Source organism: Suncus etruscus, chromosome 1, assembly GCF_024139225.1.
Source record: "Suncus etruscus isolate mSunEtr1 chromosome 1, mSunEtr1.pri.cur, whole genome shotgun sequence".
Lineage (NCBI taxonomy): Eukaryota > Metazoa > Chordata > Mammalia > Eulipotyphla > Soricidae > Suncus > Suncus etruscus.
Window position 1 is genome coordinate 61504285 of NC_064848.1, and position 14826 is coordinate 61519110.

The 14826-nt window shown below is 36.2% G+C and overlaps 1 protein-coding gene across 1 annotated transcript in view; it reads left to right on the forward strand.

The window, feature by feature from the left end:
- Positions 1 to 14826, forward strand: part of LOC126008845 (phospholipid-transporting ATPase FetA-like) — a 104435-nt gene that overhangs the window by 33939 nt on the left and 55670 nt on the right. The window contains exons 10-11 of the mRNA XM_049773126.1: positions 8324 to 8412; positions 11435 to 11631. Of these exons, the coding sequence (XP_049629083.1) occupies positions 8324 to 8412; positions 11435 to 11631 (286 nt within the window). The remainder of the gene's footprint in view (positions 1 to 8323; positions 8413 to 11434; positions 11632 to 14826) is intronic.

The following is a 14826-nucleotide window of genomic DNA, read 5'->3' on the forward strand; positions in this document are numbered from 1 at the left end:
TAATTAAGAAAAACATTTTTCAGACGAGATAGATATTTCATAGGACTGGAACACATATCTTGCATCCCACATCACTGAGTTCAGTCCTCAGCAATTCATACCCCTACACTACCCTACCCAGTATGCAGTATATAAATTTGGTGACCTCCAGCACAACAGGGCCCAAGTAGCACCACATCACATATCTGAGCTCTAAATTAGGAAGCAGTCCTCAGACTACCTAAGCATTGCTCAGAGCCTCACCCCCCAAAATAAATCATTCATTTTTTCCTAAAAAAAACTGAACTAGGGGCCGGGAAGGTGGCGCTAGAGGTAAGGTGTCTGCCTTGCAAGCGCTAGCATAGGATGGACCGCGGTTCGATCCCCCGGCGTCCCATATGGTCCCCCCAAGCCAGGGATGATTTCTGAGCGCATAACAAGGAGTAACCCCTGAGCGTCAAACGGGTGTGGCCCAAAAACCAAAAAAAAAAAAAACTGAACTAATAACATATCAACTCTGTTTTTCTTGGAGGAAGGTTGATGTTTTAAGATCACAGGCTTGTATGACCCTTTCCAACCCTACCTGGTCACAATTATACATGCATATTAAAGAAAATTAGCATAATTAAACAATAATTAGCATATTGTTAATAATCATTAGCTAATTAAAGGTAATATATTAAAGGAATAAAAATGTGACTGCTCTTATGAGAAGAAAATAACACATTGTTCATTGTAGTGAAGAATATAAAAATAAAAAAATTCACACCAGATAAAAAGGTACATGTAGACCATTAGTAGTGGCCTCTCTTGAGATCACATTTAGAAGCATAATCCTTATAATTAGTAAGGGATTTTATTGTATTATGTTGAGGTTTAGAAAAACAGGGATAATTTCTATAGTAACTTATCAGCAACCATCTGAGCATGAATGACAATCTCCAAAATGGCTGGTTGTTGGGAAAGATGGGAACACTGAAGAAAGAATTGAGGGAGATTATCTACACAGTAAATACTACTCAGGCCTTCCAGAGAATTCACTCCTAAATTTGTGGATCATATCTACCTTACTTCTGTGACAAATAATGACACAGGAGCCCTTGAGTGAATATTAAAAGTTCAGTGAGTTTGAATTTTCTTTACTAGTTCTTTACATATAATTAATAGTTTTGAAGCTTCCAAGTCCCAAACTCAGAAAATTTCAAGTACACATTTTCTTCATGGTATTTCAGCAGCTTCCCCAATACATTACCACATAAAAATATTTTTAGCCAAATTTATTCTATAAAGTAACACCAATAAGGTTGCCACCCTGAACAAAATTTAATTTTTTCCTCAGACTCTTGGTTCATCACATAATACTGAAAATCTTTTTTTTTTTTTTTTTTTTTTGCTCACAAACTTTTGACTTTGAAAAACTCAGAAACGAAAACTGAAGCCTCGTAGAAGCATCTTAAGGATTTTAGTGCTGAATTGCACTATTTTCCTGCTTTATGATGCCCAAGTTCTATAATGAGCCTAGCTTTCTTGCAACTTGGGGTAGAATCCTAAGGGTCCTTTAAGGATTCTATTTCTTTAAAAACAATTTCTTTATTTAAGCACTGCAATTATAGAAATGTTCATAGTTGGATTTCAGTAATAGAATGTACTTCCCTTCATCAGTGCACTTTCCCACCACAATGTCCCCTGTTTCCCTCCCCCACCTCCTGCCCCATCTCTGGGACAGGCATTCTGCTTCTCTCTCTCACTATCATTGTCATGGTAGTTGTCAATGTACTTAGTGATCTAACTGCAGTCACCACTCTTTGACTTTTATATCTTTTATATCATGGGCTGGTCTTCCCACTCATCATCTCTATTGTCTCTGGATATTATTACCATACTGTTTTTATTTTTCTTATGTCCCATAGATGAACTAGATTATGTCTATCCTTCTGACTCATTTCACACAGCATAATAATCTCCATGTCCATCCATGTATAAATAAATTAATTACTTCATTTATTTCTAATGGCTATACAGTATTCCATTGTATAGATGTGCCACAGTTTCTTTAACCACTCATCTGTTCTCAGGCACTTGAGTTGTTTCCAGATACTGGATATTGTAAATAAGGCTGTGATAAACATAGGAGTGCAGAGAGCTTTTATGCATTGTGTTTTTGTATTCCTAGGGTATATCCCTAGGAGTAGTATTGCTGGGTCATATGCAAGCTCAATTTCTAGGTTTTTTTTAAGAAATATCCATATTTTTTTCCAGAAAGGCTGGACTAATTGATACTCCCACCAGCATTCACAGCAGCACTGGTTATTCTTGTTATTTGTAGCATGTTCCAGTCTTTGGTGTGAGCGAATATATCTCACTGTTGTTTTGATTTGCATCTCCCTGATAATTAGTTATGCAAAGCATTTTTATGTGCCTTTTGGCCATCTACAGTAATTCTTTGAGGAAATGTTTGTTCATGTTCTCCCCAATTTTGATGGGGTTAGATGTTTTTTTTCTTGTTGAGTTCTGTCAACTATCCTGTATATCTCTTAATTTCTAGCCCCTCAACCAAACTTTTTATTACCACAGTTCCTTCAATGAATGCTTAAGAAGAAAATGCCTCATTTATGTTGCATATATATTTTCAGTATTTACTCACATATCAGGAAAGCTCCCTCTGGTATGTACATGTCTATTTAGAAAATCCCTTTATTATAGGATACGTAAGAATGAAACAAGGCCAGAGAAATTGCTACTTATACTGTTTTATAAATCTATTATAGTTGCTCTGCTTTGTCCAATAATTTCTAACTCCATACTCAGTGGCCATGATAAACTTATTATATTCTGCCTGTCATGAATAAATGCAGAATCTTTGCCTTTCAGTCCCAGAAAAATCTCAGCAATCCTCAAATCACCCCAATACCTTTTTCTTTCTCTCACTTTCAATTAGAAATTTTTATTTTAAAAAATTTATTTAAGCAGGGCTGGAGCAGTGGCTCAAGCAGTAGGCATCTGCCTTGCCCATGCTAGCCTAGGATGTACCTCAATTTGATCCCCCAGCATCCCATATCCCCCAAACCAGGAGCGATTTCTGAACGCATAGTAGGAGTAACCCCTGAGTGTCACTGGGTGTGGCCCAAAATCCAAAAAAATATTTTTTTATTTAAGCACCATGATTACAAACATGTTTATTTGGATTTTAGTCATAAAACAATAAAGTATAGCCCTCTTCGCCAATGCAATATATATATTATCATGATATATATTACCATTATATATTATATTAGGATATGTATATGATTATATATTACGATATATTATCATGATAGTTATTGGTGTAGTTATTTATTTACCTGTGTTCACCGATCTTAGTGGTAAGCTTCATATCATGGCCTGCTCCTTTCAAGCCTCTTCTCTATTGTCTCTGGGTATTATTACCACACTATCTTTTATTTTTCTTAGATCCCACAGATGAGTTTGAGACTATTCTGTGTCTGTCTCTCTCCCTCTGACTCATTTCACTCAATATATAGTTTTCATGTCCATCCATGTATAGGAAAATTTCATGAGATCATCATCCCTGACAGCTGCATAGTATTCCATTGTGTATATGTACAACAGTTCCTTTAGCCACTCATCTGTTGATGGACACCTGGTTGTTTCCGAATTATGGATATTGTAAACAGTACTGCAATGAACATAGGAGTGTTGAGGATATTTTTATTGTGTTTTTGTGGTCCTAGGGTATATACCTAGTAGTGATATAGCTGTATTATATGGGAGCTCAATTTCTAGTTTTTGAGGAATCTCCATATTGTTTTTCAATAAAGGCTGGACTAGTCAGCATTTCCACCAGCAGTGAATGAGAGTTCCTTTTTCCCACATCTCCACCAGCACTGATTGCTGATTGTTTTTGTCTTTGTGATGTGTGCCAGTTTCTGTGGTGTGAGATGGCACCTCATTGTTGTTTTGATTTGCATATTCCTGATGATTAGTGATGTGGAACATTTTTTCATGTGCCTTTTGGCCATCTGTTTCTTCTTCTTCTTCTTCTTCTTCTTCTTCTTCTTCTTCTTCTTCTTCTTCTTCTTCTTCTTCTTCTTCTTCTTCTTCTCCTTCTCCTCCTTCTCCTTCTCCTTCTTCTCCTCCTCCTCCTCCTCCTCCTACTCCTTCTTCTTCTTCTTCTCCTCCTCCTCCTCCTCCTCCTCCTCTCCTCCTCCTCCTCTTCCTCCTCTCCTCCTCCTCTTCCTCCTCCTCCTCTTCTTCTTCTTCTTCTTCTTCTTCTTCTTCTTCTTCTTCTTCTTCTTCTTCTTCTTCTTCTTCTTCTTCTTCTTCTTCTTCTTCTTCTTCTTCTTCTTGTGTCACACTCGGCAACGCTCAGAGCTTACTCCTGGCTCTATGCTCAGAAATCGCCCCTGGCAGGCCCGGAGGACCATATGGGATTCCAGGGATTTGAACCACCGACCTTCTGCATGGAAGGCAAACACCTTACCTCTATGCTATTTCTCCGGCCCCATCTGTTTCTTCTTTGAGGAAGTGTCTGATCATTTGTTCTCATCATTTTTGAATAGAGTTAGATTATTTTTGTTAAGTTCTGTTAGTACTTTGTATATCTTAGATATTAGGACCTTATCTGTTGAGTATTGGGTGAATAGTTTCTCCCATTCCTTGGGTGGCCTTTGTATCCTAGTCACTTTGAGGTGCAGAAGCTTCTCAATTTAATGTAGTCCCTTTTGTTTATCTCTGCTTCCACTTGTTTGGACAGTACTATTTCCTCCTTGAAGATGCCTTTAGTCTCAATGTAATGGAGTGTTTTACCTATGTGTTCTTTTATGTATCTTATGGTTACAGGTTTGATATCAATGTCTTTAATCCATTTGGATTTGACCTATGTGCATGGTGTTAGATGGAAGTCTGAGTTCGCTGTTTTACATGTGACTGACCAGTTGTGCCAACATCATTTGTGAAGAGGCTTTCCTTGTTCCATTTGCGTTACTTGCCCCTTTATCAAAGATCAATTGATTATATGTCTGTGGAGCATTTTCTGAAGAGAGGGAGAAACTTATTAAACCAAATTAGAAATGATAGGGGGAGATCACTACAAATACTACAGAGACTCAAAAGGTAATCAGAGACTACTTTGAGAAACTCTATGCCACAAGACATAAAAACCTGGAAGAAATGGATAAATTCTTAGACTCTTATAATTCTTCATATTTGAACCAGAATGATCTAGCATATCTAAACAGACTCATCAACATTGAGGAAATTAAAATGGTAATAAAAAGTCTTCTCAAAACCAAAAGCCTAGGCTCAGATGATTCACTATAGAATTCTTTTCAATCTTTCAAGAGGATCTACTACTAATCCTTTTCAGGCTTTTCCAGGAAATTGAAGAAACAGAAATACTCCCAAATAGTTTCTAAGAAGCTAACATCACCCTGATACTAAAACTTGACAGAGATACTGCAAAAAAGGAAACTACAGACCAATATTCCTGATGAACACAGATGCAAAGATCCTCAACAAAATCCTAGCAAACAGGATTCAATACCTCATCAAGAAGGTCAGACACCATGACCAAATAGGTTTCATTCCAGGGATGCAAGGATGGTTTAACATACATAAATCAGTCAACATAATACACCATATCAACAAAAGAAAATAAAAACCATATGATCATATTAATAGGTATGGAGAAAGCATTCGATAAGATCCAACACCCATTTATGATATAAACTCTCAACAATATGGGAATGAAAGTAACTTTTCTCAATATGCTCAAGGCCATTTACCACAAGCTCATGGCAAATATTATTATACTCAATGGAGAGAAACTAAAAGCCTTTCCTCCAAAATCTGGTAGTAGATAAGGCTGCTTCCTCTTGTCACTCCTATTTAACATAGTACTGGAAGTACTTGCCATAGAAGTTAGGCAAAAAATAAAAAAAGATATTAAGTGCATCCAGATAGGAAAGGAAAAAGTCAAGCTCTCACTGTTTGCAAATGACATGATACTATATTAAGAAAACCCTAAATACTCTATCAAAAAGCTTTTAGAAACAAAAGATTTATATAGCAAAGTGGCAAGCTACAAAATTAATACACAAAATTGGGGCCAGAGAGATAGCATGGAGGTAGGACATTTGCCTTGCATGCAGAAGGACAATGGTTCAAATCCCAGCATCCCACATGGCTCCCTAAGGCTGCCAGGAATGATTTCTGAGCGTAGAGCTAGAAGTAACCCCTGAGCACTGCCGGATGTGACAAAAAATTAATACACAAAATTATGGCCGCCTTCTACACAAATAATGGTAGAGAAGAAATGGACCTTAAAAAAAAATCCCATTCGCAATAGGGCCACAAAAACTGAAATACCTTGGAGTCAACTTAACTAAAGAGGTGAAAGACCTATACAAAGAAAACTACAAAATACTGCCTTAAGAAATAAAAGAGGGGCCCAGAGAAATAGCACAGCGGCGTTTGCCTTGCAAGCAGCCAATCCAGGACCTAAGGTGGTTGGTTTGAAACCCAGTGTCCCATATGGTCCCCCATGCCTGCCAGGAGCTATTTCTGAGCAGACAGCCAGGAGTAACCCCTGAGCACCGCCGGGTGTGGCCCCCCCCAAAAAAAAAAGAAATAAAAGAGGACACAAGAAAATGGATACACACACCCTGTTAATGGATTGGGAGAATTAACATCATTAAAATGGCGATACTCCCCAAAGCACTGTACAGATTTAATGCAATTCCTCTAAGAATACCCATGACATTCTTCAAAGAAGTAGATCAAACACTCCTGAAATTCATTAGAATGATTAGTTAAAGCATCTCTTAGGAAAAAGAAGATGGGAGGCACCATTTTCCTTTAAACTTTAAATTGTATTACAAAACAATAGTCATTAAAACAGCATGGCATTGGAATAAAGACGGGTCCTCATATCAATGGAATGGACTTGAATGTTCAATTAGAAATTTTAAATGCTGCCTGTCCTAGCAATGGATTTCCTCAAAATAAAATAGTGTATCTCCCAAATGCCTAACAGATGCATAGCTTAAGAAACTGTGATACAGAATAATCCAGATGCTAATTTTTAATGATCTAGAATGTGATAAACTAATATTGCTTCAATAAAGAAATATAAAAGAAAAATAAAGAAACTGTGATACATATACACAATGAAATATTATGCAGCTATTAGGAAAAATGAAGTATGAAATGTGCTATACTTGGAAGGATATGGAGACTATTATGCTGAATGAAATGAGTTGGGGAGAAGGATAGACATAGATAATCTCACTTATTTGTATCTACAAATAAGAAAATATAGTATGGTGGTAATAATATCCAGAAACAATAGAGACGAGGGCCAGAAGGATCAGTGCATGGTAGGAAGTTTTCCACAAACAGTGAAGCAGTGCAGTTAGGGTAGAGAAAGGAGCCACTATGACAATGATAGTTGGAACTGATCTCTCTGGACAAAAATGGAATGCTAAAAGGGGATAAAGTGATATGCATGATACATACTCCTTCATTAGCAAATTAACAATAGGAAAAACTACATTGTCAAAAAATGGAAAACAGAAGAGAAAGAGTGAAAAGGCAGGAGGAGAATAGGAGAGGGTCGGAGGAAGGGGAAATAGGAGACATTGGTGGCAGGAAACGTGCACTGGTAAAAGATAGTGTACATTGTTTACAGAAACTTAATCATGAACAATTTTGTGACCACAGTGCTTAAAGTAATTACTAAAAATCAAAAGAAAATGTTGTATTTTTTCTTAGCTAAATAAACTTGATAAGTGAAGGAGAAGCCTATGGCTCTGATTTTAATTTAAGTCTGTATAAAAGACCAGACTTGCTAAAATACTGTAAAGTGAAGACATAGCATTGACATACTTTGCAGTAATTTATGTAATTTGCAGTAATATTTCTAAAGACACCCATGACATTCTTCAAAGAAGTGGATCAAACACTCCTGAAATTAATTTGGAACAATAAATATCCCTGAATAGCTAAAGCAACCCTTAGGAAAAAGAAGATGGGAGGCATTACTTTCCCCAACTTTAAATTGTTTTATAAAGCAATAGTCATTAAAACAGCATGATATTGGAATAAAGATGGATCATTAATCCTTTGAGTCAACTTAACTAAAGAGGTGAAGGACCTATACAAAGAAAGGATCAATAATCCTTAGAAGAAATTTTAAATTATTTTATTTCTTGATCAAATATAAACCTTTCTCCAAGGCCAGGCATCGAAAATAATTAGATGGTCAGAAAAATCTATTTTGATTTAATTTAAAGACTTTGAATATACTCAATAATTCTAAGAGTTGATGTCTCTTTGTTTTATTTAGGGCCAGACACTAAATTAATGCAGAATATTGGAAATATCACCTTTAAAAGAACACATATAGACCATCTCATGAATATCCTTGTTCTCTGGGTAAGTCAAAGACATTTTTTGTTTCTTTACAAATTTTTCCTATCTTCTATGCAAGTCCTTGGTATTTCCAAATTAGAATTTTGTTGTTTTCTAAATTTCAAGAATTTTTGGATGCTGAAGCAGGAAAGTACCCAGCCTATTTACCAGGGAATCTTTATACCTCTTGTGTAAAAGTCACTTACAGTTTAAAATGTAATGCTATGATTAAGTCACAGCAGAATGGATCAAGAACAGTTCATTTATTTTTATTATTTGGGTGGCTGAGGGTGGAAAATGGGCTATACCTAGCTGTACTCAGGACTTACTCCTACCTCTATTCTCAGGGATACCCAGTGTTGGGGGGACTATATGTGGTGCTGGGGATCAAAGTGTTGTCAGCCTTGGAGCTGGAGAGACATATCTGATAGGGTGCTTGCTTTATATGCAGCAGAATTCTGTTTGATCCTGAGTTTCCCATATGGTCCCCTAACTCCAACAGGTGTAACCCTGTGCACAGAGCCATCAGTAAGCAAGTATCACCATCCCCCAAACCAAAATAAATACATAAAAAACTTTCTGAGTGAGGGGCCAATCTTCACAGAACTGTGAACTCTGAGAATAAGGACAATGTCTTTTTTTCCATTGTATCCTCAGTCCCTACAACTGTGCTTGAATCATACATGATAGCAACTTCAGAATTATTTTCTGCATTAGTGGGGGGGGGGGTTTGAGTAAATGTCTGAGCTACAAAATTAGGATCCTCTTTACTTAGAAATTGTGTAATTATTACTTTTTTATTCTTGGAAGTACCTGCATAAATTAGTGCTCTGGAAATATCTATTTTATAAGATATTTATATATAATATATTTATATTTATAAGATATTTATTTTATATCCTATTCTGCTGTACTGACAAATTGAGTGGAGATGGGGCACTCCTGGGAATACTTAAATAGGTAAGAGTGACTAGTTCTGGGATACAGTCGGACTAACAGTACAAGAAATACGACCCCAAAACAAAACAATAAAGCAATTTCTTGTTTCTTTCTGTAAAATGGAAGCAAAGTGATTCTCAAGAATAAGCACCCATGAATTTTCATCATGATTATAAGTAAAATAAAACATGTGCACACCCTTAGAAAGCCTTGAGGAAACAAGGGACTCTCTACCTAGGAATAAGAAAAGAACAGGAATTAATGGAGATTGTAGTTTAGCAGTAAGGCTTGGGCTCAATCTCCAGCACCACACACACACAAAAAAAAAAAAAAAAAAAAAAAAAAGGTAAAAAAAGGCAAAAGAAAGAAAGTGAAAGAAAAAGAAAAGAAAAGAAGGAGCAGAATTTGCCTTTCCCCTTTAGCCATCATGCCGATAGAGAAGATTCTCATCTCTAGTGTCTCAGCTGAGCAGAAAAATCTGGCTCTGGGGTACGCAGATCCTAAGAGTGGAGTCAGAGCACATCAAGAGAAACCCTGGGTTATTCTCATGATCCAGCAATAGTGATACAGCGGAGGCTTTAAAAATAGCCCTGTAATTTTCTCCCACAGCTTCAGAAGGCTTCAAATGATTTATAATAAATTAGTAAATGACATGCATTTATGTTTATGGGTAAGTTATATTTTTTTCTTTTTTGTTATTGGGGGGGTGTCACACACGACAGCACTTTTTTCCCTATGTCCTTCTAATCACAAAAAAGTTGTGATTGGGGCCAGAGCCATAGTGCAGCACTTGCTAGATTGTAGCAAACATTTATACCATAGCAAGGTTGGTTATTTGTCTTGTGCATGTCAGACCCATGTTCAATCCCATATAGTTCTTCAAGACTGCCACGTGTGATCCCTGAATGCAGAGCCAGAAGTAAAATTTAAGCATTGCAGGTGTGTAACCCTCCCCCCAAAAATGAGAAAACAAAGTAAAAAGTTGGTATTACCTGGAATAATATCTTGAGTAGGAAAAAAAAGTAACATGTTGATTTTGAATTTGTTGTTGCTGCTGCTGATTTTCTTTGAAGTTTGTCTCCATGTTGATTCTTTTTATTTAATTCTAAGGAAATATGTATGTATCTCTTCATCTTTGGTATTTACGTAGTATTTTCCAGTCCTTCAATGACCTTGATATCTATTTCTTGTCATTTCTGCTTACTAATTAGACAGTTATTTCTCTAGTATAATTATTTAATACTTGTCAAAGGTAGCCTAAAAACATGAATTTCTAATTTTTTTTAATTTTTCACTTCCCTTAGAGCGAAGGACTTTCTATGCACCTGGTACATCTTTCAGTTATATCATATTTTTTACTGTTAACTTGTTTGCTAAGTTTTCAACCTTTTATATTAGTTTACTTACCACCCACTCCAATTGCTACATCAATGCAGCACATTTTAGACTTTGTTAAAGCAACACCCTACTTCAGTGATGGAATGATTAAGAGTTTGTGTGGGCCTGAGGATAGCACAGTAGTAGGACATTTGCCTTACACAGTGCTTACCTAGGACAGACTCGGGTTCAATCTGCGACATTCCAAATGATCCCCGAACCTGCTAGAAGTAGTTTCTGAGCGCAGAACCAAGTAACTCCTGAGAGTTTCCAGTACGGCCCTAAAACAAACACATAATAACAACAAAAAGAGTTTGTGTTTTAGAAGTGGCTCAAATCCTGACTCTACTAGTTAGTAGCTACCTGACTTTAGATAAAATATATTTTCATACTTAACATCAAGCTCCTAATATATTAATAAAAGAGATGTTATAAATATTGAATTAAAAGATTTTAAGTTGCTGCACTTAATTTTAATTGGTATATTTCATTTTATAAATAAATTATATTTTATATATTTTACTTAAGTTACATAAGTTATCTACCTTCAAAATCCTAAGAATGACTCCTGCTGGAATTTCTTTTTGGTCCTGTGTACTACTGCCCAGAGCGTATGCACTATAGGGCAGTCCTGCCCTCCAGAAAAGAGAAAAGCTTTGTCAAGAGGCAACACTCCAAGTAGCATAACCTGTGGTAAAAAGGTTGATTCTTTGTGTTTGTTTGTTTCTAGATTTTCCTGATTTTAAGTTGCATGTGTATTATCCTAGCAATTGGACATGGCACTTGGGAAGCCCTAAAAGGTTACCAGTTCCAGAGTTTTCTACCATGGAAAAAATATGTTTCTTCATCAGTTGTCTCTGCCATGCTCATATTTTGGTCCTATTTCATTATTCTCAATACCCTGGTGCCCATTTCCCTCTATGTGAGGTAGGTTTCTTTAATCATCTTGGATTATTTATAAGGAAAAAGCATCACATTTTCTTCATAATTCCTCAATAAAGTATGAACTTTTAGAAAGCATAGGCCCTGTGCTCTTTGATTTCACAGGATCAATTGTACAAAACAATGTTAAAACCCTCCAGAGATTCTGTAGATGCTTACTATATTTGAATTTTATGCTATATACTATGTGCATTGTATATTTTCCCATGCTTTCAAATAGAACAGAATATTGTGTGACTAAATAAAACAAGTAAGATCATTAGAAAACATGCATACAAATTTGGTGAGTGAAAGCCCTAGCTTGACAACCCATCAATTATCAATAAGATGTGTTCAAATATTTACATAAATCAGAAGTTAATTAGAACTCAAGGTGTTTTCAAAGAAGTTGACAGGTGTAATTTTTACTTAAGTTTAGGTTCCTAAAAGTTGAAAAATAGAAGGATCATTTTCCCCCTTTCATGAGTATATTGTATAAAAATTAAATATATAAAATAAATTTTTACAACATTTTGATTCCCTTTGTTGTATTCACCATTCCCTTTCATATACAAACTCCATCACATTCTTCTTTCCAAGTTTCTTATACTTAGCAATGTAATATTCCAACCTGAAAGTTGTCCTGTACAATAAATTTATCTTGCTAATCAATAGATATAGAGATCTGCGATGTACCAAGTGCTGTTAGAAACATTAATAAGGCAGATCTTTGTCTAGATAAGCTTATAACAAACCAATAATACAGAAACTTAAATACTTGTACAATATCAAAAATATATAGTATATATTTGAGTGCTATGGGAGTCTTCTCTCTAGAGAATAGTTTCTCTGGAAAATAACATCATAATCACACTAATGAAATGGTAAACAAGAAAGAAATAGAAAACCAGAATTGCAAGCAGAAAGATAAGCATGTAAAATAATATGGGGATTTTAAATTTTGAACTGGTCATTGAACAATGAGTACTTGGATTAAAGTACTTGACAGAATTTAGGGTAAAATCAAGAAGAGCTTGCTAGACCAAGGAGTTTGGATTTTATCCTCAAAACAGGAAATATCTTTCTAAAATACTATACTTAAATTTTTTAATTTAGAAATGTTGTTATGATGTCAGGTATGGCAAAGGAGGGTGGAGGCTAAGACTCACTGCTTGAAGACCAGTAGAGTCAATATTATGACAGTAAGCATTTCTTCACTACCTCTCCTCAAATAAAAATTCATATCATTTAGTACAGTACAGCTCTCTCAGATAGGGATTACTATAAAAAAATTGTAAAACTACCAGTCCATGAATTTTTGCCAGTCCATAACTATAGAAAGGTTGAAAACCACCAGTCTACAACTATAATGTGTTATTTTATTTTATTTTATTTTAATTTTTTTATTTTGAATTATGAGAACAAAAGATGCAAAGAAAGAGGACAAGGTAAAGTTACAGTGGAAGGACAATCACCCATAACATAAGTCTCAGAAGAAGTCCCCTTGCTGATATCTTAACTTTGAACTTTCAGCCAAAGAACGTTAAGATAAATAAAACAGAATCCATGTGCAATTACTTTGTCCCTCAAGTCCCCAGATTGTAGCACATTATAATATTTCTTAACAGCACACAAGGCAATCTAAAGCCATAAAACTTACGTAACTCCTTAAACATTAGAGGCATAGTATTTTTTACATTTCCATGTACATGCATATTAGCTTAAGTTAACCTCAAGTTTTAAGTGGGTGCGTTTTAAGGATTAGAGTCAAAGGAGCACAGTAAAAACGGTGTTAGAGTGGCAATTGTTGTTTGCATAGGCCCACCAAAATATGAGAGGCATGGAAAGGAATAACCTTGGCCTAAATACAAAGAGATCCTACCCCTGAAGTTTCCTGGCATAAGACCAGCTCTAGGCTTCAGGCAAGTTATCGTCCGATCCAAGACATTGTCCGTAGTGCCAACACACTTTTCACACAGTCTCTGTTGTTGGTCTCATGTTTCTGTATTAAAGATTCTGGAATCTGCATATCCTACATTGAAGTCATGATGTGGAGTGTCTTCTCTTTTTACCTCACCATGAAAGGGCAATGCAGGAAGCCCTGTCCTGTAAGCAGGTTGTTGTTGTTAAGTGTTCTCAGTGTTAAGGGAAGTCTCTTTTGAGCAGGATGATGTCTGAGCAGTGGTAGGGTCTTCCTGTCTGAGCAGTGGTAGGGTCTTCCATGGTAGAGGATTGCTTCCAGGTGATGTTATAGACAAACCTCACAATTAAGGGGCAATACAGCAAGCCCTGTCCAGTAAGCAGGTCATTGTTCTTGTCAAGTCTTCTCAGTGTTAAGGGAAGTCTCTTTTGAGTAGATCGATGTCAGAGCAGCTGTAGGGTCTTCCCTGGTAGAGAAATGCCTCCAGGTGATGTTATATACAACCTTGGATGTTTTGTAAGTGTCTTCTGTAGATCAGGGGTGAATGGAGAATGCCCATTCTTCTGAGGCCTGTGCCAGGTCTTTATGTCAATGTTCAGGGTGTAAGGTCTCATTGCACTACAAGATTTGTGTGTTCCCATCTCTATTAGATAAGAACTATTGGTATGTATAGTATTTTCCCATTTTAGTGTGCCTAAGCAAACAAGAAATAAGCCATGTGGTGCTATCAGATATATGGGGGCGTAAGAATATTTCCAACAATACCCATGACTTAGTTCAAACATAAGCATTAAACTGAGGGATTCTTTCACACCAAATTCCATATTGAGCAGTTCACAAAGAAAAGATTAAAAACATGGGGGGGGGATCGTCACTGTATAAGAAAATATTCAGCAAAAGTTTATAGCCATCAAAGAAAATACCCATAAAATGTTGAAAAGATATAAGTGTCGTTTTTATGCCTTTTAAAATAGTTGGGTGGGTGTTAACTCCAGGGCACCACTTTGGTCTGTGACTTAGGACTCTACAGTACTTAAGTTAGAAAGGGTAAATGAGGAGTAATGATGATAGGAGTTAAGGAAGTTAAAGAGAAATATGATCTTATGAAGGGGTGTGCAAAAGGGCAGAGTACAAAATGGACATTCTGCATACATAAAAATATAATTCAATGATAGTGAGTACTATTAATGTTTCTTGTGCAATTTTGAAAATATAGACTGGACAGAGATTACCAGTGACTTCAAGAAACTGGGAGGCCAGAGGTTCAGAGCCCCACCCAG